This window comes from Xenopus laevis, chromosome 1L, assembly GCF_017654675.1.
Source record: "Xenopus laevis strain J_2021 chromosome 1L, Xenopus_laevis_v10.1, whole genome shotgun sequence".
NCBI lineage: Eukaryota > Metazoa > Chordata > Amphibia > Anura > Pipidae > Xenopus > Xenopus laevis.
Genome location: NC_054371.1, coordinates 34,019,001 through 34,043,378, shown reverse-complemented (window position 1 = coordinate 34,043,378; position 24,378 = coordinate 34,019,001). Strand labels below are relative to the sequence as shown.

Here is a 24,378-nt window from a genome sequence, read left to right as displayed (position 1 = left end):
TCACTGATTTTTTCCAGTTGAATTTTTATTAAGTTAGAAAAAATTAGTGTTGTGAGTTCATTCGAGGTATAAAAAATCCTGACAAACCACTAAAACTCAACCTTTGATAAATAACCATCTTATTGTTATTGCTACTTTTTATTACTCATCTTTCTATTCAGCCCCTCTCCTATTCATATTCCAGTCTTTTATTCAAATCAATGCATGGTTGCTAGGGGAATTTGGATCCTAGCAACCAGATTGCAGAAATGCAAACTGGAGAGCTGCTGAATAAAAAGCTAAATAACTCAAAAACCACAAATAACTCAAAGGTGAACAACCCCTTTAAACTTGCTTTCCTAAATCTTTGACTCTCCTAGAAATTCTTGGCTGCTATAATTTCTTCCAATATTCTGGGCTTAAAACAGGGTCATGATAAAAAAAAATTAAAAAAATACAAAGATCATTGTTCTACTTTATGGGCAATAGCAAAAGATTATGCAGCAGTTTTTATCATGGATGGAATGAAATTGTAAGCTCTATGGAACAGGAACCTCCTTTCTCCTGTTTCTTAACACGCAGCTCTCAATCTTAAATGTAATGTTCATTTATATTCTATTATTTATTGCTCCCTGTTTGTTTTATTATCATGAAATCATAATACTGTGTACATACTGTATGTAGTGCTATATAAGTAAATATATATAACACAATAATATACCTACATGCACGACATTTAAAAAATCTGGAGATTTTGACTGAATATTGTTTATATTTTCATTGAATCCTATTCAGATTTTCTATGTATATTTATTGCAGGGTGGCATGGGGGTGTTTGTGTAGAAGACGAAATGATATTTTGGATCATTGCCCAAAGACCTAAAGTCAATAGTCTTTACTGTCTATTTACAAGCCTATTTTTCACATTTATTTTTCCTAACAGCTGTATCCGAGGCCAAGTGTGAGCCATAAAGGGTCAATAAATACTTGTATTTAATCTTCTCTATCTGCTCGTCCAAAGGCAATTCATTGTTTATTCCAGCAAACATAAATAGTTGTCTGGAGGTATTTCCGTTACAGGAACTCTATTATCAGAATAAGAGGTTGTATTTCTGCTTGACATCATTGTGAAATGTTTAGTAGCGTTGCTGAAATAAACCTGACAGTTACTTATGTGATTGCACACATACATCCTTTTTTATCTCACCAAACAACAGTTCAGCCATGCTTTATGGCTGGCATTCCAGCTGCCCTTATAAAAGAGCATTCAGGCCATGACAGTGAAATATGTGGGGATTCTCATTTGTTTATACCTTGAGTCCTCCTCATTAATTAGCAGAGTCATTGAGATAAAGCTAAGGGCAGGGCAGAGACAACAAGCCTGGTTCTTCTTTCTATAGAAACGGTATTTATTTATAAAGGGGAACTGCCGGGTGGTATTATGCTTTTCATTATTATAGTCACTAATTATTTAATAACATTCACCCAAAACTCCTTGTAAGTCTTTGAGAAAGGCATGAAAAATCCAGTCTTTTCATGAAAGCTAGAAATCCTACTGCTTTTGTATCATTACTAAGAATGTTTGGACATTTCAGACTTAATGGGATATGGAATTTGTCCATTAAGGGGAAGCAGGATGCCTGGAGTTGATTAAAAAGGCATCGTAAGGAACCATAGCAACTAAAAAGGAGGATTTATTTTTACTTGGTTGTTGTTGTTCAGTTGCTTAAATATCGTTCTTTATTAGTTTTTGTGGATTGTGCTGCACATGGAGGAGGATTCCCAAGTCTTCATCAGCTTTGAGATTAAGGTGAGAGTTGGTGTCATTCGCTCTCTCTGTGACTCCTGATATATTTCCCCTTGGACTGCCCTGTTTTTGGGTGCTGGGCTCATTTATTCTCCCTTGCTGTACCTGTATTTGTGCTGATGAAATTCGGGTGCTTATTCTGTGCTGTACATCACCAATTCTGATGCTTGTCTGGCTATCATTTATAATAGAGGGTCTGGTTTGCCTTGGATAATCATGACTAAGTGAACCTTGGAAGCTATACATATTTAATCATAAAGGAGACTGAGTGGACCTACAGAAACCCCATGATGTGGAATAATAGCAAGACTGAAGGGGGTGTGACAAATAAGCCTCATAGAGGAGACAGTGGGAAATGGGGGTCTTTCATACCAATGTTTTAGGCATTCTTTCTTTCAAGAGCCTTAATACTGTCATGGGGAAAAAAAATGCATCAGTAAATAGTGCATCTTCAGCAGAAGTCTGCACTGAAATCCATTTCTCAAAAGAGCAAACAGATTTTTTTATATTCAATTTTGAAATCTGACATGGGGCTGGACATATTGTCAATTTCCCAGCTGCCCCAAGTCATGTGACTTGTGCTCTGATAAACTTCAATCACTCTTTACTGCTGTACTGCAAGTTGGAGTGATATCACCCCCTCCCTTTCCCCCCCAGCAGCCAAACAAAAGAACAATGGGAAGGTAACCAGATAACAGCTCCCTAACACAAGATAACAGCTGCCTGGTAGATCTAAGAACAGCACTCAATAGTAAAAACGCATGTCCCACTGAGACACATTCAGTTACATTGAGAAGGAAAAACAGCAGCCTGCCAGAAAGCATTTCTCTCCTAAAGTGCAGGCACAAGTCACATGACCAGGGGCAGCTGGGAAATTGACAAAATGTCTAGCCCCATGTCAGAATTCAAAATTGAATCTAAAAAAATCTGTTTGAGAAATGGATTTCAGTGCAGAATTCTGCTGGAGTAGCGCTATTAACTGATGCGTTTTGAAAAAAACATGTTTTCCGATGACAGGATCCCTTTAAGTAGCCTCCCAAACTGTAAAGCATTGTGTAGGTTGAAGCATAATAGTTAACTCCCTTCCAGTTAGTATGTAGTGTGGATGTGTAGTGTATTGTTTTTTGCAGTGATCTTACTGGCACGCCTGGGGTAAATGCAATTCACTAAATCCTTTTTCTACCGTGGCATGTCTGGGGCAAATACAATGATCTAATTCCAGTTCCTACAGTGATCTTACTGGCATGTCAGGGGTAAAGGCAATGCTCTAAATCCTTTTAGTACAGTGAACTTGCTGGCATGTCAGGGGTAAATGCAATGCTCTAAATCTTTTTAGTACAGTGATCCTTCTGGCATGTCAGGGGTAAATGCAATGTTCTGAATCCTTTTCCTGCAGTGATCTGACTTGCAAGTCTGGGTTAATGTAATGCTCTAAATAATTTTAGTACAATCATCTTACTGGCATGTCAGGGGTAAATTCAGTGCTTTAAATCCTTTTCCTGCTGTCAACATACTAGCATGCCAAGTGTAAATGCAATGCTCTAAATCTGCTTCCTACAGTGATCTTACTGGCATGTCAGGGGTATATGCAATGCTCTAAATCCTTTTAGTACAATTATCTTACTGGCATGTCAGGGGTAAATTCAGTGCTCTAAATCCTTTTCCTGCTGTCAACATACTAGCATGCCAAGGGTAAATGCAATGCTCTAAATCTGCTTCCTACAGTGATCTTACTGTCATGTCAGGGGTATATGCAATGCTCTAAATCCTTTTAGTACAATTATCTTACTGGCATGTTAGGGGTAAATTCAGTGCTCTAGATCCTTTTCCTGTAGTGAACATACTAGCATGCCAAGAGTAAATGCAACGCTCTAAGTCTGCTTCAACAGTGATCTTACTGGTATGTCAGGGGTAAATGCAATGCTCTAAATCTGTTTCCTAAAGTTATCTTACTGGTGGCAAGTCGGGGAAAAAGCAATGCTCTAAATCTGTTTCCTAAAGTTATCTTACTCGCGTCATGTCAGGGGGTAAATGCAATCAATGTTCCCCCTAAGCTGTGTGCACGTACACAAATCGTGAGGCCAGTGACACAACAAATAGTGGAGTGCACAAAGAATTTTGTGTGCAAACACAAAATTTAGCATTTATCCTGGCCTGATAGTTTTTAAAAATGCGCACAAAAGTTCAACATATGCACACCAAGAACATTCAATGCAATGCTTTAAATGTCTTTCCTAAAGCAATATTACTGGCATGTCTGGGGTTAATGCACTGCTCAGAGTGATTTTACTATCATGTATGTTAACACATTTTATGTCAAATACAACTGTATACTATTTGTGTATATATATATATATATATATATCTTGTCAAGGGGGCCCATAATTGCCACTTAGATTGTAAGGTCCCTCTTTACCTCTAGTAACTGTCAGTGTTTGTGTGTATTGTGCTTGATGTACTGTATAGTTCCAGGTGTTGAAATCACACACAATCAGCATTTTCCGCAGCATTAATAATGTAATCCTTGAGTGTGTTAGAAAGCCACTGGCTGATTTCACAAGGATTGACGAGCTCATTGAGGCTAGTAACAAATGAGATGCCCACCCAGCGGCAACCTGTGACTCTCATTGTGCAACAGCTGGAGAGAGACACACACATCGCTAGCTCTTTGCTCTAGAGTTTGTGCTGCTGGGGAATATAAGTAACACATGGCAGGTTAAGGGTTATCTGTCTGGCCCAATACCAGGGGAGGGTGGGATATGAGGAGAAGATAACATGGTTTTGCATGTTGCACATTCAGCTGAGAGACAGGACTGGGCTACAGACTGCTGGACTCCCTGCATTTGGAGAGTGAGCTCTGAAGGTGCATGAGTGCCTGGGCTAACAGGTTTGCTGGCCGCTGCAAGGATTCCTACTGGCAAAAGATACACATGTGCCTCGGAAAATGGAAATTGTGTATGATTATCAGTTCGAAAATGACTCGGATTATTGGTTTTGTCAGATTGCGGACAACGGGAGCATCACGTGCGTCAACGGAAATTTCTCCAATACGACGCTTCCCCCCAAAGGTATTCATTTGAGAATTGGGAATGAGCATCTGCCGACAACTATAACTCTCAGCCCTCACTAATCCCAAAAGTAGATGACGAGAGTTATAGTTTGGGGTGGGAGGGTCTGAATTTGACAAACAACTGTAATAGCTGTAATATCAAGTGTGGTTTGCTTGTTTATTCTTTCAGCACGGAAACAGTTGTACTTGCTCATTTGCTAATATACAGGCATGGGATCTCTTATCCAGAAACCCGATATCTGAATTACAGGGAGACCATCTCGCACAAAGTCCATTTTAAGCAAGTGATTATGATTTCTGAGTTCTGTAATAATAAGCAGTGCCTTGCACACGATGGTAACTAAGCTGCTTGATTCCATATTGGTGGCAACACAATCCTATTGGATTTATTTATTGTTAAAATGTTTTCTTAGCAGACTTAAAGGGGAATTATGGTGAAAATGAAAATTTAATATGAGCTTCAGCATACTGAAACTTTCGAAGTGCAATCAATTAAAAATTCTGCATCGTTTCGGAAATAATCAAGTTAATGTTCACTATCCCTCTCTCAGCATCTGTTTCTCTTCATTCTGTCTTCATGCAGCAGTTGGGTGTCATATATTCATTGACTGTTAGATCCAATATATCTTATAGGGGGTTTCCTTTTGCCTAGAAGATGTATTAGAGCTCACATTATTAAAATCACCAGAAATCCTGTCTCTCTACATGCAGGATTTGTGCAAAAGGCAGTTATTTTGTTAGATTTTGTTTGTACTGGAATCAGTTATTTGAGTGAGCTCTAATTCATCTGCTGAAACAGGGAGCCCTCCTATAATATATATTGGATCTAACTGCCAATGAATATCTGACACCCAACTGCTGCATGAAGAGAGAATGAAGAGAAACAGATGCTGAGAGAGATAGTGAACATAAACTTGATTATTTCAGAAATGATGCAGGGTTTTTAATTGATTGTATTTAGAAAGTATTATTTCAGTATGAGGAAGCTTATATTAAATTTAAATGTTTGCAATAGTTCCTCTTTTAGGTAGGGAGATCAAATTAATAAAATGCTCCCTTATCCAGAAAACCCCATGTCCTGAGCTTTACAGATAATAGATCCTATACCTGTTGTTTCCTACATACAGAGCATATACTGACATAATGGGCTTTCCTTGGTGGTGGTGTGACCAAGAGCAGATGTAGTTTAACTACAATTCCCAAATCACCTCAATGGAAGTTGTCAGGCCTGGAGTTACAGATAAGAAACCCCAGATATTTTATGAAGACTATGTCCCCAATCTGGGGTGGGATAGTAGAATTACTATAATTAATGGATGTCCAACTTGAAGGCATCCGGCTGTTGTTACAACTCCCAGGACCCCCTATCAACCTTCAGCTGTCAATGGGATGTTGTGAGTTGCAGTTCAGAATTAGAATAGTAGAATTATTAAATATGATTTGCTATATATATATATATATATGATCATTAAATTGTATTTTACATAAAATGTGTTAACACGTATTAATCCAAGATATACCAGTAAGATCACTGTCATATGTGGATAATGGCCATTTCATTAACCCCAAGCATGCCAGTAAGATCACCATAGAAAATCGATAATGAGCATTGCATTAACCCCAAACATTTCAGTAAAATCACTGAACAAAGTTAAGAATGAGGAATTGATTAACCACAGACATGCTGGTACGATCGATTGCTGTGGGATATAGATAATGAGGACTGCATTAACCCCAGATATGCCAGTAATATCAAAGTAGCATATGAATAGTGAGCATTGAATTGACTTTAGACATGCCAGTAACGTCTGTATACAAAATGTATTCAGCACATTGCATTCACTCCAAACATGCCAGTAAGATCACTGCAGTATATGGATAATGAGCATTTAATTAACCCCAAACATGCCAGTAAATTCACTGAAGAAAATGAATAATGAGGATTGTCTTAACCCCAGACATGCCAGTAAAATTACTGAAGAAAATGATTAATGAGGGTTGTTTTAACCCCAGACATGCCAGTAAGATTACTGAAGAAAATGAATAGGATTATATTAACCACAGACATGCCAGTAACAATTTTTGGAAATGATTAATGAGCATGGCATTGATGGTGAGTGTATAAAATGTATTCAGAACATTGCCTTTACTCCAGACATGGCAGAATGATCTCTCTAAACCACAGACACTGAGTACTGCAAACCCTAGTCCCCATTGTGTAGACTTGGGGTGTTAGTTACTCTCTTTAAGATGATTAAACTTACTGGTATGTATTTTGCCATAGCCCATGTGTAGCTTGATTCAAATTATCTGCACTTTAGAGGAGCTCTGTGTGGGTCTGTAAAGAAACTGGATGGACAACAGATTTTTCATCACTAGGAAGACAAAGAAATAGCTGTCCCCACTGTATCCTTCATGGGACTGAATTGCTTCACACAAGCCCCTAAATCAGGCTCACTGGTGAAGTTGAAACTCATACATTGCTAATATTCTCGCAAGTCCTCTTTCACATGAAATATGTATCCTTCACAAGCTTCTGTTGATTTTAGGCCACTTAACTATAATATTCTCTGGGAATAGAGACCCTCTCTGACCTGAATTATAGTTGAACAAGTGTCTGCTCTGAATCAGACTGAATTGGGGATTGTGCCAGGAATGTACAGCACAGAGTACTCACACAAACAAGGCATGAGAGAGACATTTTGGGAGACTATGGTAGCCACATTTAGAGCATATATAATATATATATATATATTATATATATATATATATATATATATATATATAATATATATATATATATATATATATATATATATATATATATACTTTATTTATGGCATTTGGTCTCTGTCATGATTTTTATGGTGTAGTTTTTATTTCTAAATTACACTGTTTACACTGCAAATAATTCACTCTACCATGTACAATTTAATTCCTGAACCGGCAAGTTTATTTATTTATTTTTTGTTGTAATATTGGTGTGTAGGCAGCCATCTCAGGTCATTTTGCCTGATCATGTGATTTCAGAAAGAGCCAGCACTTTAGGATGGAACTGCTTTCTGGCAGGCTGTTGTGTCTCCTACTCAATGTAACTGAATGTGTCACAATGGGACCTGGATTTTTACTATTGAGTGCTGTTCTTATATCTACCAAGGAGTTGTTATCTGGTTACCTTACCATTTTTCTGCTGATGGGCTGCTGGGGGGGGGGATGGAGGGTGGTGATAACACTCCAACTTGCAGTACAGCAATAAAGAGTGACTGAAGTTTATCAGAGCACAAGTCACATGACTGGGAGCACCTGGGAATCTGACAATATCTTTAACCCCTTGTCAGATTTCAAAATTAAATATAAAAAAATCTGTTTGGTCTTTTGAAAAATGGATTTTGGTGCAGAAATCTTCTGGACCATCACTATTAACTGATGCATTTTGAGAAAAAAGTGTTTCCAATGACAGTATCCCTTTCAACCTTCATTGATCACGTTCTTTAAACATGAATAGCCCACACACAGATACAAACAGGTATAGTGTGGGAATGAGCCCTGCACAGAAAGCCAAAGTAGTCAGCTGGTACTAAGGGAAACAAGGGGATCTCAGGAGAAATGTCCATGTTGATGCCCATGTGATATTCTTCTACCAATGATCCCTGCAGATATGCACCAGACCGTGAGGATTCTGCTCTACTCCCTGATCTTCCTGCTCAGTGTCCTGGGGAACATCCTGGTCATTGCCGTGCTCATAAGGAACAAGCGAATGAGAACAGTCACTAACATTTTCCTACTGTCCCTGGCTGTCAGTGACCTGATGCTGTGCCTCTTCTGCATGCCCTTCACCCTTATTCCCAACCTGCTGCGAGACTTCATCTTCGGCAGTGTCGTGTGCAAGGCAGCCACCTACTTCATGGGTAAGTACTGCACTCTGCATCTGCCAAGCCAGATATACCTGAAGGTGCCTGGGAGTTATTATATTGTATTATTTCAAAGAACATCTTTCTAGGGCTTATTGACTAAATTTGCACCAGCTCTGCCCATGGCAACCTGTAAGTTAAAGGGGTTGTTTGAGTTAACTTTTAGTATGATGTAGAGGGTGATATTCTGAGACAATTTGCAATTGGTTTTCATTATATATTGTGATTTTTGAGTTATTTAACAACTCTCCAGTTTGCAATTTCAGCAATCTGGGTGCTTGCGTGGTTCCCCTAGCAACCACGCATTGATTTGAATAAGAGACTGGGATATGAATAGGAGAGGCCCGAATAGAAAGATGAGTAATAAAAAGTAGCAATAACAATACATTTGTAGCCTTACAGAGCATTTGTTTTTTAGATGGAGTCAGTGACCCCCATTTGAAAGCTCGAAAGAGCAAATCAGAGAAGAAGAGGGCAAATCATTCAAAAACTATAAAAATAAATAATGAAGACCAATTGAAAAGTTGCTTATGACTGGTCATTCTATAACATACTAAAAGTTAATATGACGGTGAACCACCCCTTTAAAGGAAGATATCAGTAGTTTAGCAACTCTGTTATTAAATCCGCCCCTATTTGACTGTGATTGGTATACAGTTATCCAGAATGCTCAAGATAAGGGATCTTTCCATAATTTATCACCGTACTTTCATTTAATTTAAACATTAAATAAAGCCAATACGGTTCATTTTATATTAGTTTGGATCAAGTACAAGGTACTGTTTTGTTATTAGGAAAGAGTAGAGCAGGCATTCAAATAAAGGCAATGTTCCACCAGGCGAATACGAGCAAATAGTATAAATTTATTACTGTATATACTCGAGTATAAGCCGAGTTTTTCAGCATCCAAAAAGTGCTGAAAAAGTCTACCTCGGCTTATACTCGGGTCAGCGGGCAGTAGCAGAGATTGCATTCACTTTTAATCATTCCTATACCAACAGTACACTTGGGGAGAGACTGCAATATCCCACAATGCCCTCTGTTGGTTATATGAAAGAATAACAGTGACTGCAAAATCACACAGCGCCATCTGTTGGTTATATGAAAGAATAACAGTGACTGCAATATCACACAGCGCCCTCTGTTGGTTATACAAAAGATTAACAGTGATGGCAATATCACACAGCACCCTCTGTTGGTTATATGAAAGAATAACAGTGAATGCAATATCACACAACGCCCTCTGTTGGTTATATGAAAGAATAACAGTGACTGCAATATCACACAGCGCCATCTGTTGGTTATATGAAAGAATAACAGTGACTGCAATATCACACAGCACCCTCTGTTGGTTATACAAAAGATTAACAGTGATGGCAATATCACACAGCACCCTCTGTTGGTTATATGAAAGAATAACAGTGACTGCAATATCACACACCGCCATCTGTTGGTTATATGAAAGAATAACAGTGACTGCAATATCACACAGCGCCATCTGTTGGTTATATGAAAGAATAACAGTGACTGCAATATCACACAGCACCCTCTGTTGGTTATACAAAAGATTAACAGTGATGGCAATATCACACAGCACCCTCTGTTGGTTATATGAAAGAATAACAGTGACTGCAATATCACACAGTGCCCTCTGTTGGTTATATGAAAGAATAACAGTGACTGCAATATCACACAGCGCCCCCTGTTGGTTATATGAAAGAATAACAGTGACTGCAATATCACACAGCGCCCTCTGTTGGTTATATGAAAGAATAACAGTGACTGCAATATCACACAGCGCCCTCTGTTGGTTATATGAAAGAATAACAGTGACTGCAATATCACACAGCACCCTCTGTTGGTTATATGAAAGAATAACAGTGACTGCAATATCACACAGCGCCCTCTGTTGGTTGTATGAAAGAATAACAGTGACTGCAATATCACACAGCGCCCTCTGTTGGTTATATGAAAGAATAACAGTGACTGCAATATCACACAGCGCCCTCTGTTGGTTATATGAAAGATTAACAGTGATGGCAATATCACACAGCACCCTCTGCACATGGTAGTGGGACAGTGGGACAATGCACACAGTAATCCATTTGGCAATTCTCTGTCACCATCAACTTTGCAAAGAAGTCCGGTTGATCACTGGGGGGGTCGCTTTGGCAGAATGTGCACTTCTGGGAGACAGGGCTGTAGTTGTGTCTAGGCTTATACTAGAGTCAATAAGTTTTCCCAGTTTTCGTAGGTAAAATTAGGTACCTCGGCTTATACTCGGGTCGGCTTATACTCGAGTATATATATGTCAAGAAAAATAGCCTTACACATTTCGGGTTACAAACACTTAGTCGCAGGGCCTATGAGCTGCTCCCCTTGCAGAAGGCTCAAGTTGTGCACCTGTGCCTCTTCCTAATTGTGGGGAGTTATTACTTGATTTGGGACCTGCTATTTATCCATATATGTTCATACTGTTTTATTATTAGAGAGAAAAGAAATCATAATGGAGTCTATGGGAGATGGCCTTCCTGTAATTTGGAGCTTTCTGGACAAAGGGATAATGGATCCCATACAGGGCAGATTTACCAAAACTGGAATTGGGGACTCCTGAAGGATTCCCAGTAGTAATAGAATGTTTTCACCGTTATTAACACTTTTATTTTTGGTGCTTTTTGTAATAAATAATCAGCCCCTAGCATTACATCAAGTTGTTAAATGTCCAGCTGTCAATGAACTAGAATTTCCAACCACTAAAGGCAGCCTTCGGTTGTAGATTGGACTGGGTATTTGAGCCCCAGTCCTTCCTAGAGCAAAGGTTTTGCACCCGAACCTCTCAGTATAATATTTGTTCAGGTGTCCCATAATAAGGTACATATATGTGAGAGCAGTGCTTTAACAAGCAACTGACCATAGCTTGAGACAGGGGCCTGAAAGGCTACTAAAATTTACCCTAAGGGCAGAGACACGAGGTCAGATTCGGGGAGATTAGTCGCCTGCCAACAAATCTCCTCTTCTTCGGGCGACTAATCTCCCTGAACTGCCTTCCCCTGCCTTCCCACCGGCTAGAATGAAAATCGCAGACGGATGGCAATCACAGCATTTTGTTTTCTGAGGTCGCCTGAATTTAACTCATGTGACAATTTCGGGCGACTTTGGAAAACGAAGCGTTCCGAGTGCCATCCTGCCATTGATTTCCATTCTTGCCAGAGGGAAGGCAGTTTGGGGAGATTAGTCGCCCCGAAGAAGAGAATATTTGTCACCAGGTGACTAATCTCCCCGAATCTGACCGTGTGTCTCTGCCCTAAATCTCTACCCCCATCCACAGTCTAACAATCAGACGTAACAGCTTTGGAATAATGGGGAAGCTGGGAATTCGATTGGTCTAAGTGCTTTCATTAACTGTCATGTCACGTTACCTGTGTAATTAAACAATGAACACTACGAGTGACCATAACAGGTCACATAAATGACACAGATCTGTTTCAGCAGAGAAAAACATAATTGTTCCACACGTCACTTTCAGTGCAAACTCACTGACCTGCACTAAACGGCTTCTACGGAGAGTTGGGCAAGTGTACAGAACATCTCCATTAACTGTGAGAGGGGATGAAATGATTTAACATATGAACTCCATAATTCTGTTATGGACAAATCGTGCATCTTTACTTTGGTACACGCAGTACTAGTTTTTGAAATGAAATATTCATGTTCCCTGCAAGACTTACTTGTTCCATGAAGGTACTTTGCATTTACCTTTTTAAAAGCCTTTTAACTGGTGACCTCACAAAAGCAAGTTTCAGAGTCAAAAATAAGTCAAGGTAACATTTCTGTGTGGATATTTGAGTACAACTTAAAGGAACAGTAATGTCAAAAAATAAAAGTGTTTTAAAGTAATGAAAATATAATACAGTGTTGCCCTGTACTGGTAAAACTGCTGTGTTTGCTTAAGAAACACTACTATTGTTTATTTAAATAAGCTGCTGTGTAGAAATGAGGGCAGCCATTCAAAGGAGAAAAGGCTCAGGTTACACAGCAGATAGCAAATAAGCTCTGTCTGTCTTATGGTGTTATCTGTTATCCATTCGTTAACCTGTGCCATATAGCCGTTTTTCAATTTCTGCCATTGTTACACAGCAGCTTGTTTATATGAACTATAGTAGTGTTTCTGAAGCAAAAAGATCAGTTTTACCAGTGCAGGGCAACAGTACATGATATTTTCATTACTTTAAAACACTTAAATTTTTTGGTGTTACTGTTCCTTTAAGGCCATACATGGGCCGATAAAAGCTGCCGACAGACTGAGTAGGCAGCTTATTGGCCCGTGTGTGGGGCTATCCGATGGGCTTCCCCAATCGTTATCTGGTTGAAAGTCGGGCAGGTTAAAAAACCCTGTCGGTTCACGGCCGCATCTGTGTGTTTATGCGGTCCCCCCATACGAGCACCCGTATCAGATGCATTATGATCAGCCCTATATCGCCCACCTCAATGTGGGCATATCGGGGAGAGATCCACTCATTTACGACATCGCCAAACGAGGGGATCTCTACGTCTATGGCCACCTTTAATTGGAATTAGAGTAAAATAGAGGATAGTTTTAAAAATAATCTATCATGTACAACAAGAGGCGTAAAATCAGGGGAGAAACAAATGATAAGTATTATTCTTACATTATTTCTAATTAGAGCAGTTTTTTTTGTTAATAAATAAATTGAGTTGTAAATTGTTGTTTCCTTTGCTTTGCCGCCCCCTGGGATCCTACGAATCACAGTGCACACAAACAAACTATACATGTTAGGTCACATGAGCCAATTAACAGACAGAGTTGTGTCTTTTGCTTCCACACTTCTTCCTGTTACAGTTAGAGTTGTAGTATTTCTGGTCAGGTGATCTCTGAGGCAGCACACAGACCATCACAAAATGGTGGCTCAAGGCAAGAGATGTAAAAGGGCAATATTTACTTAAATATATATTCCAGTTTGCCACTTATGATGATGTAAACTATCTATTGCTAACTATTTGGGGGTAAAGTTTTCCTTTAATCCTCTTAAAGGGAATGAAAAGCATCAAGGGCCCTCGGCATTTTTGCCATTTACAGTGCTTTTTCTTCCTTTCAGTGGTGAGAAAGGGCCCTTCATGCCAGCTGCTAATTTTACCAATCATTGCAAGGCACACAGAACACCCACAATAACAATGAACCTGGAAATGTAGAATCATTTGGGCTTGGCATTCAGATATGTGACTACAAGCAGCAGCGATTCTACTGTCTGGGGCAGGTACAGGTATAAATGTCTATTAATCGCTGACTGTTGCTGCTCATGTAGGAGGTCTCTACAAACAGAAGTCTCTCTGCATAGGGCGCTCTTTATCCCCTGCTGTTATATCACTGTGCTGGGCTTTGGGGGGCACTGCAACGTTCCTACGGCTAGCTCAGTGCTATGCTGAACCCCAGTTGCCAGTATTGAGTCTTCATTGTGATTTAATGGAGACGCTTGGCACAATAAGATACAATGGAAAAATGGTGTAGCTTTGTGTGATCATTGTGTGCCTGTCATCTCTAAAAGGCACAATACCAGTGGCCATTCACTAATGGAGCTGTGAAAAAGAGACATTTTAAAATCCTCAGGGAGTTGCCCATAATGCATTTCCTTTAATTCAGGGGGATAATTCGATTCTTCTCGGGTGACTTTCTAAAGAATTGCACATGCATCTCCATTAGTACAAATGTATTATTAATATTTTTATGATAGTGGCCCTGTAACAAAAATGTGGCCTTGCAGCTTAGTAAATTCCAAACCTAGACACATATTCAGAGAGAATTACATTTCTATATCCCCGGTCTCCCTTAAGTTGGGTGTACCTCTTGTTATAACAGGCACTTCCGCGCACTGGTCTCCGATCCAGTCAGGACATTATCCAAACGGCCAAAGGAGGTTAGGAACGTGTCCTGCAAACAGAAGTTAGAAATCAAAGAACTTTATTTCAGGCTATTTAAGACAATGAACAGGCATTATCATCATGAACTTACGATTCCTTTTTCCCCAGCCTCTCCAACTCTTCAGCCCGGTGTTTGGAAAACACACAATGGGAAGTGTAGCGGGGCAAACCCCTGCGTGTTTAATTCACGTCAATGGTGTAATGTTTCGAGGCGTTTCAGGTCTGATGAAGGGGTCCGCCCCCGAAATGTTACATCATTGACGTGAATTAAACCCGCAGGGGTTCGCCCCGCTGCACTTGCCATTGTGTGTTTGGTAATTTTTCGCAATCATCATGAACTTCCCATTCTATGGCATGTGTGGTCACCTCCTTTGGGTAATTCCAAACCTGGGCCAAGGTCGAAAATGAACTCGTAGACTCGAATCTATACCCCCCTCCAAATATATCACATAAGATGTCAGGGGGCAGGCACTGGGGAACACTATTCCGTCAGTGATGAAGTAAGCGATGGGGAGCCCTGATTACAGATACTGTGCACTGCAGTGGGCAATATTTATAGCGGCATCTGACCTGGATCCAAAGTGCCCATTTTTTGGCTGAACCTACTTCACCTGTAGGTAAACTGACTCAATGGAATCTTTAGTATTTTCACACCACTGTCTGTCCAATTACTGGCTTAGAACTGCCTCCTCATTGGTTCTAAATCAGGGTAAAAAACACAGACCCTAACAGTCTTAAAATGACCCCAATTTATTTATATTCCTAACCCACTGACAACATCATGAAGGGGTCCCACCACTGATCTCACCAAGGGCTGCAGGGGCTGCAGTAACATATATCCTACTCGAAACCAAAGAACAGAATTATTGACAGATTCTAAATTATATTGCCTTCATGTTTATAATTAATCTTTGTGAAAGTCTTTGGTCCGGGCCTGCCATATAGATCAGCAGCCATGTTTACTTAACGCCGCGCTGTATTTGCCATGTATATTTACTGCTAACAGACTGAGTCTGCTCTCCATCCATTTTAATTAACACTTAATAAAGTGTTGTTTCTATATTTCCGAGGCTGAAAAAAACCGTAACCCTTAATTTCTGGCTTGTGGTAGCCTAAAACTGAACAGCAAACAGTTATTCTGCTTGCATCCGATAAGTCGGCATATGGTTTCATTTGCGTGTGGAAAATCCTGTTTGTTTTGAGTGACTGTAGCTCAGTCCATTAGTGGACGGCATTACACATTTACTATCTGGAACATAAAGACAGGAAAAACAACACCCCCTCTTCACACATCTTTCCATGGCATTGACATCAAAGTAAATCTTTGCAATTTATTAACTGTTATTAATTTTCCGACCTTGTGACACACAAAGTGTCATTTCAATCCTTGCACTAATTACATTTCTCTGTTTTTATAAATATATTGAGTTATGGTTGTAGGAAAAGATTTTTTTGATATCGTCATTGGAATCCTCCTGTCCTGCAATACCTTCATTTGTATTCATGTTATGAACTTTTTAAGATGCTTTCCCCATATTCTATGTTGCTGTTAGTTTTATCCTTGCCAAAGTTGTCCTTGCCTCTCCACCCTTTTCCATAATGATTTATTATTGTGCCCTCCCCAAGGAGTCATTGATCAGTCCTTCTATAGGCTCTTCATTCTATACTCGTGAGTCATAACAGAACTTCTTCTCCTGGTTGGATTGGGGACATGGCTGCTGTGCTGGAATGTGGGATTTCCATTTTAGGGCTGTAAACCTGGTTTTAAATAGAACACAGAAGTGCTATGGTGTGAATTTAGTAGAAGATGGAATTTGTTCGGGAACTATTTACAGCAGGGGTCCACAACCTTGTACAGTTTCAATTTGAATCCAATCACCCCCGTAGCATCTAATCTCTCTCACACTCTCACCTCCGTGCTGCACGCATCATCCGTCCCCCTTCGGGTCAAATCCATGAACATCCAACAACTACGGAGCACTCGAGGTGGTGTGTTAAAATCTTTAAACTTTAATAATCCATGTTAAAAGATAATATCAGTGCATCAGCATGAATGCTTTTGAAGAAGTGGCGAGAAGCCATGAAACGCGTTAAGCGGATGATCTGATGTTATGTATGCTGATATTATCTTTTAACATGGATTATTAAAGGGGACCCGTCACCCAAACAAAATTATCCAAATCCTATTTTATCATATTAGTCAAGCAAAATGAACTTTAATTACACTATATAAATTATTTGAATATTGTTTCCATCAGTCTGGGAACTCATAATTATAGCAACCAGGAAGGAGCCATTTTGTGGACACTGTTATTACGACAAGCCTTGTATCATCTCAGAATCTTGTTTGTGCACCAGGGGACAGGGACCCAATGTCCATCCCCATGCCCTGGTTACACAATTAAATTGTTAAGAGAGCTGGGGCAATGTAGGTAGAGCGGTGACATCTGGGAAGTGCTGAATGGAAAGTGAAAGTAATTGCTTGCCCCACCTCTATGCCTAGGCATAGAGGCTGGGTAGGCAATATTTGATTGACAACTGATATTTTTAAACGAGTTTACAACAGCTATGAATGCTTTAATAAAAAAAAAAAAGTTGGATTTCATATTTAATTTAAGAAGGACTTTTATTATACAGATTTTTATGTCTGGGTGACGGGTCCACTTTAAAGTTAAAAGATTTTAACACACCACCTTGAGTGCTCCGTAGTTGTTGGATGATAATGTACAGTTTCCCTGCACTGGTAAAAGTGGTGTGTTTGCTTTAGAAACACTACTATTGTTTTTATAAACAACCTACTGTGTAGTCATGGGGGCAGCCATTGAAGAACAGGATACACAGTAGATAACAGAAAAGCTCTGAAGAATCCCATTGCATACTACGGAGCTCAGGATCAGACTGGGGCTCAGGGTCCATTGGGACTTGCACATAAGGGCCCGCCCCCCCAGCAGCAGGGGCCTCCGCTGCTCCTCCCCCAGTGGCAGGGCCCCCCGCTGCCCCAGTTGCAATGCTTCCTCTGTCCCTCGCGCCCGTCCACCAGTGCGTACGTGCTACGAGTATCTAAACCAGGTCAGACTCGTCGGTTCAAAAGCTGCAGAGTGTCCGTTATAGAGGAGAGTGCATTTGTAGTTTATAGTTGCCGGAGGTAAAAACTTACCATTACGCGATCTGGCGGTGGGAGGGGTGGTCAGGGGTACCGGGTCTGGGTTGGCAGGACCCAAGAGCGCTGGGACCCACCAGGTTTTTTCCGGTGTCCCGTCGGCCCAGTCTGCTGTGTTTCTGGTGCCTTTTCTCCTTTTTCAGCTTTGAATGGCTGTCACCATGGCTACACAGCAGCTTGTTTATATAAACTGTATTAGAGTTTCTGAAGCAAGCACTCCAGTTGTACCAGTGCAGACCAACAGGACAATATATTTCCAATACTTGGAAGAAAAAAACTTAAATTTTTTGGTGATACTGTTCTTTTCAAACAGAAAAACATATTTCAGCGGCACTCCGATATAGTGAAAAAACCGTTCTTTTCAAAGAGACGGGCACTCAAAGATGCTCAAATTCAGTTTATGTGTACAAAGCTGATCAACCTTCCCAAGGTCCTGGATTGAGCAACTAATGAGATTTTGCTGTGGTTTAAAGGGGTAGAACAAGCTTCGTAGTATTGGGGGAATATTGATTTACTTGCTGCTATAACAGAGAAGAACAAAAAAATAGTTTTTTTTACCCTGAGATGTATATTTGTGTGACCCTGTTGCATGGAGAAACACCTGTTATTCTGCAATACTTTCAGAATACCTAAACAAATAGCAAGACAAATTTAGCAGGCTCACAAGTGTGCAGTAGGGAGATCCTCCCATTGGCCTGAACAAGAGCAATTTTAAAAATGGTCATGATATCACCTTCTGCTGAAATGTCCCCAAAGCTGCCCAAAAAATGTTTTTAATTGCAGTGTCGAGATTGTAAGCTTAATAGAACATTTGGTCTGGGGCAAACTGTCATAGCAAATTGCCTGAAAGGCAGAAAAAGAGGAGATTAGTGGGACATTTCTTGTGCACCAGGGATGTAAGAGGCTTCTGTCCTTGGGCCTCTGCTTTTCATTTATTCATTAACAGACTTAAAGTTGCTTTTCAAAAGTGCTTCTATTTTTGCTCAGCAAATGTAAATTCATGGGCACAGTCACAGCTTTAGCCTGGAGCGATTGGCTTTAGGTTCTCCAAACCACATAGCTGATATTGTGAATGGAGAACCCACGGCAGCATCACACAATGGTCTTCCTACCCAGGGGGAACAAAGCAGTTTATGCTGGGAGGGGGCAGGTTAATCAGCATAGAGGAAAATATTTGGGGTGCAAGTAACTGCAAGCATTTGCAATGGAATATTGACCTGAACATAAATGCAAGGGAATGGATTAGATGAACAACGTTGTAGACACGAGACAGCAAGAGTGGATGGTTTCAGTCGGTGTCTTCAAAGCCCGAAAATACTTTATCATGTACAAACAGGAGGCTTAAACTCAAGGAAGAAATGAAAAATATTGACTCTTTATCAATCTTTTTAGTAAGACCTTGAGGGAAGAAAATAGTCTGGGGCAGCAGTTCTTTAGAGTGATAACATTGATCCGTAAATACTACAGAGATCAGCCACAAGATGAAGCGAGTTAAACCGTTTATTCATTGGAGTGTTTGTGGAAAGGGGTCATTACGAGGTGATATAATTAGATCAACTAAATGTTACCTGTCAATATAAACAATTGCTCAGGGCTCGTTTTGCTTGTTTAAATGGTAATGAAAACGTAACCATGGAAATAGTTATTCACTGTACAGTTATGGACTTCTCTGCCATGGATGTCTGCATCAGGGCCTTTATTATTTGTCAGTAACAGGACTGAGACGTTCCTGTGGATAAGGCAGATATTCAGTATCACTGCTGTTAATTTAAACCTTGAAGTGTGCGTTGATCAAGTGGCTGTGTCTTAGAAGGCCTGATATTTTTGTTTTCCTCTAGTCGATACTCATAATAATTAGACATGGGAATTGTTACTTGCCTTCTTCAGGCCCAAAGGCTTTATGAACACATTGGGGGGATTTCACAAAAGTGGTGATATTGAAACAAAATAAAAGTGGAGATAAAAATGTCAGATTTCCCATCAAATTCACAAACCTCTATCTCCACTTTTGTGTATTTGTCTTTTAAACAGACAATTTTCAGATTTTGTCTTTTGCACGATATTTTACAGACATTTTTTTTCTGGATTTGTCTTTAGCTCTTACTACACCTGTCTGTCAGCCATAAAATTGGAATATATGGGGGAGGGGGTTAATTTTACCTAGGAAAGTTATACATCATATTTTTCAGGATAACCTGGGCTTTTTTTACTCTGCCTACATTTTGTGTAATTCCAATTCTGTAACAAGATATAAGGGTCTAAATACAAGAAATGCTATTTTGCATAATAAAGGGAATTGTATCTGAAATATATTTTATTATCTTAGGTCAAGTGTCTAATTGCTGCTTAAACTAAAAAAAAATTGCTGGGAGGCTTTACTTTTCCTTTAGATAATATATTCACTCAGATTGCTAATATTGCCTCATTCATTAAGATAAAACGAATAAAATAATGCAAGTGTGAGTTAAAAACTTTTTACATATCAAATTGTATAAAATACATTTTTTGTTTAATCAGTGTTTTACTTGTTTTGTTAATGAGTATTTACACCTATAGGGTTAGACAGAAACTTGTGCCCTGGCTATAAAATGCGAATCCCTATTAATATGATAATAATTCCCCAATGGGGCACCTACAAGAGGTGTGAAATGAAGATTCGCTGAACCAAAGCAAAACAGTTTATCTTAGAATTGATCTGACACATGGGGAAGAGTTATACTGAGCTTTACTCCATTTTTAGAATGTCGTGAGAAAATGTTGTTTAAAATGTCGTTTTTGCACCATTTTTATGACGTTTGAAAGACAAATTTCTAAAAGTGTCTGTAAACCGTCCATGTCAGGCAGATAATTATTGGCTGATGTGAATGTTCTTTCTGAAAACAAGAAGACTATTTGGCAGGTCAGAATTTGAATTTCTGAGGGTTATCAGTGGTCTGGACTCCTTTGAAGGGCCTTTGCCTAAAACTGAAACCTAGAGGGATTACATTTACATGGTGGTCTTCCTCCTATACCATGACTGATATATTTTTCATTGTTGATACATATAATTATGTTGGAGATCTCCCTCTGAATACTTCAGTGTAACTATTTGCATTGTCTTTTTACTTGTCTTTCTCTGAGCTTTCTACTGTAAAGGGTGATGCTCAGACTCAGCTATTTGTACATCTTTGTATCTTTTTTTTTAACTTATTTTGTGCAAAGCGATGGTATTTAGACATCACATTGACATCACATGCAGGGGTATGCTTAGGCACCGGGTGACCTGAGTATACTATGATGATATTAGCTTGTATTTCTACTTCTTTCGAGAAATAAATATATATAAGAAATAATACTGTGAATTGTAAAGCTATTTGTCATTGTGGAGTTGTGTAACCTTTATAAATGTCATGAAACTTCAAATATCCTTATTTCCTACATTATTTTCTATTTATATAGAGAATTTATATAAAGAGAGAGAGAGACACACACACAATAGGAATTAATGGTTTCATTTGTCTCTTCATAGCCTTCTAGTACTCATAATGGAAACATTTATTTTTCTTTGTGTTCCTGCCCAGGCATCTCTGTGAGTGTGTCAACATTTAACCTGGTTGCCATTTCTCTGGAAAGATACAGCGCTATATGTAAGCCCCTGCAGTCCCGTGTCTGGCAGACTAAATCCCACGCGCTGAAGGTGATCGCCGCAACATGGTGTGTTTCATTTGCCATCATGTCTCCGTACCCAATTTACAGCTCATTGGTTCCTTTGAACAAGATTCAGAATAGGACAACACATATGTGTCGCCTTCTGTGGCCCAGTGACCTCACTCAGCAGTCGTGGTAAGATTGGCGTCTTGAATATAACATTGGGAATCATCCATTATTGTATGAAAGCACTGGGCAGCATAATATTTTTGCTTATTATTATTATTATTATTATTATTAACATGTATTTTTAGAGGTCCAACATATTGTTGTGATTTCATGCAGTTATTCACTATCCCCCCCCCCCAATCATCTGTTGAAAAAATAAAAACTGGTTCCAGTATACGTAAATGTGTTTTTTTTAGTGTGTTTATCTAGCACAGGAAATCAAATCAAGATCAAATGTAGGGATGGACCAAATCCATACTTTTTAGATTTTGACCAAATTCTTAGCCAGAGATTAGGATGACTACTAAACTAAATGTGAACCCAAATATTGTCATTTTCAGGTGTCCAGAGCTGTAAAGTCATATGATTTATATAGGAGTTTGGATTTGTTATGATTAAACTCTTAGACTAGGGCCACACAAATGTGGATCTCAGTCTACGGAGAAACATAGGCCGAGAATCTGCTCTCCTGCTGATCTTCGTCTGCTGCACCCGGAAGCATAGTCTCCACTCGTGTATAGCCAGACATTGCTGATTTTGGCCAAAAAAAGTGAGCGTTTGCGTTCCTCCATAGGCCGAGATTCGCATTCGTGTGGCCTTAGTCTTAGGATTCAGCTGAATTAGAATCCTTCAAGAAGTGCTGGTATTTGGCTAAACCAAATTCTGGTTGGTCCTCTCCATCTACAGTTTTTAGTTTCCCTGGGGTGTGAGCCTTACACTTTCAGGGTCCTCTGAATTAAGATAAATTCCACAAGCTCAAGTAGTTGCTAACAAAAGGATGATTGATGAGGATTGTGGACAGTAGCGATTTAGGGCAGAGACACACATGGAGATTGGGGGAGATTCAGTTGCTCAGCGACTAATCGTCTCTTCTTAAGGTGACTAATCTCCCCGAACTACTTACTGCCGGCTAGAATCTAGGAGCGCTTTGTTCTCCAAAGTCTTCGGAAAACGAAGTGCTCCAAGTGCCATCCCGGCGGTTTCGATTCTAGCCTGCGGGAAGGCATTGCGAGGAGATTAGTTGCCCGAAGAAGAGGCGATTTGACGCTGGGTGACTAATCTCCCCCAAATAGCATTGTGTGCCTCTACCCTTAAGGCCAAACACAGTGTTAATGCACAAAGCCAGATGTGGAGGGGCTGATGGCAGGTGAGTAAGGCTGTGAAGGAAGAGATATAGATATAGTGAATAAAGTACCCTTATCCGAGCAGTTCCATGACTATATAAAAGTACGAGGCCGAAGGCTGAGTGCTTTTATACAGGTCATGGAACTCCGAGGTTACTCCTAATATTCTCATATGTTCCAGCAAGCGGTACTTTATTTATTATGATACACAAGTTTTAGAGAATCATGTGACAAAAATGACATCACTACTCACCACTTATAACTGATGACTCACTGTTTAGAAGGATCTAATTTACAAGATATTCATGGCTTTTGTGTATTATATATATTTATATATCTTGTAAATTATATCCTTATAAACGGTGAGTTCTGATGTCATCAGTTATAAACGGTGATTTCTGATGTCATTTCTGTCACATGACTCACTGAAACTTGTGTATTATAATAAATAAAGTACCCCCTGTTGCAAAATATGAGGATATTACCTTGGAGTTCCATGACCTGTATAAAACCACTCTGCCTTCGGCCTCGTGTTTTTATATGGTCATGAAACTCCTCGGTAACTTATAATATCCTTATATTTTACAAGAGGGAGTACTTCACTATATACTGTACTTTTCAGCTGCTCCAGCTCACCACCGAGCGTCCTTCAAGTGAGAGGCTGTATGATCCTTAAGCGTTCCCCCACCTCCATACTTTACGTGGAAAATTGGACGGCAGCAGAATCTCCCAATAAAATCAGTCTTTATTTGCTCAGCTAAAACAAGGTCAGGGCCTGTGAAGGGAAAGAAATGTGACTAGTTTGACAGTACTGACAATTTGGCAGGTTTGTCATAAGAACTCAAAGTAAAATTGCAGCAGCATTCCTTCTTCTCTTTCTTCAGCTATTACAGAATATTGTGTAAACCTTTATCACATTCATTGCTTGGTGCAATATTTTCTGCTTGACATACCAAATTCTTCTCAGTGCCAATCAATCAGTGTACAAATGCACCTTCTCCAAGCCATTAGCTTTCTATTTTATTTTTGTCTGTATGTGTCAGAGTAGGGGGATATTTATTTGTATCAAAAGCCCTCGCATTTTATAAAAAGCAATAAACAAGGCCCATTATGTTGTCAGGTGATTGTGATAATGGAAGGTTTGTGCGGTATCAGATTCATTTACCGCCTGTCTCGCTGATAGGCACCTTCTGTACAATTTATTGTTCCTTGGTTAAAAAAAAGAAAAAACAGCTTCTATGACCAATGATTCTGGCTTATTACAGATGGGCCGGTGTCTCCTAACCATTTATTTATAGCTAATGATCCATAGCAACATAAACACCACCTAAAGCTGACCATACACAAGACAACACAGTTTTGGTCATCAGCACTTGAGTGGCTAAATAATGACCAACAATCAGATCACATGGCAATGTCTATGTAAAGCCCTTGTTTGGTGCCAATTTGTAGTCCTCAATTGATGGGATTTTCAGCCTGGCCACTTCATATGTTAATAAGCTCCTCTATAATATTGATTTGGAAGTCTAACATAC

At 39.5% G+C, this 24,378-nt stretch overlaps 1 protein-coding gene across 1 annotated transcript in view; it reads left to right on the top strand.

Annotated features, from left to right (window-relative positions):
• The first annotated feature begins 4,480 nt into the window (after nt 1-4,480).
• The window catches only part of cckar.L (1.L), a 30,682-nt gene continuing 10,784 nt past the window's right edge, over nt 4,481-24,378 (top strand). Inside the window, exons 1-3 of the mRNA XM_018229010.2 lie at nt 4,481-4,854; nt 8,513-8,764; nt 21,425-21,686. Coding sequence (XP_018084499.1) covers nt 4,731-4,854; nt 8,513-8,764; nt 21,425-21,686 — 638 coding nt within the window. The 5' untranslated portion in view covers nt 4,481-4,730. The remainder of the gene's footprint in view (nt 4,855-8,512; nt 8,765-21,424; nt 21,687-24,378) is intronic.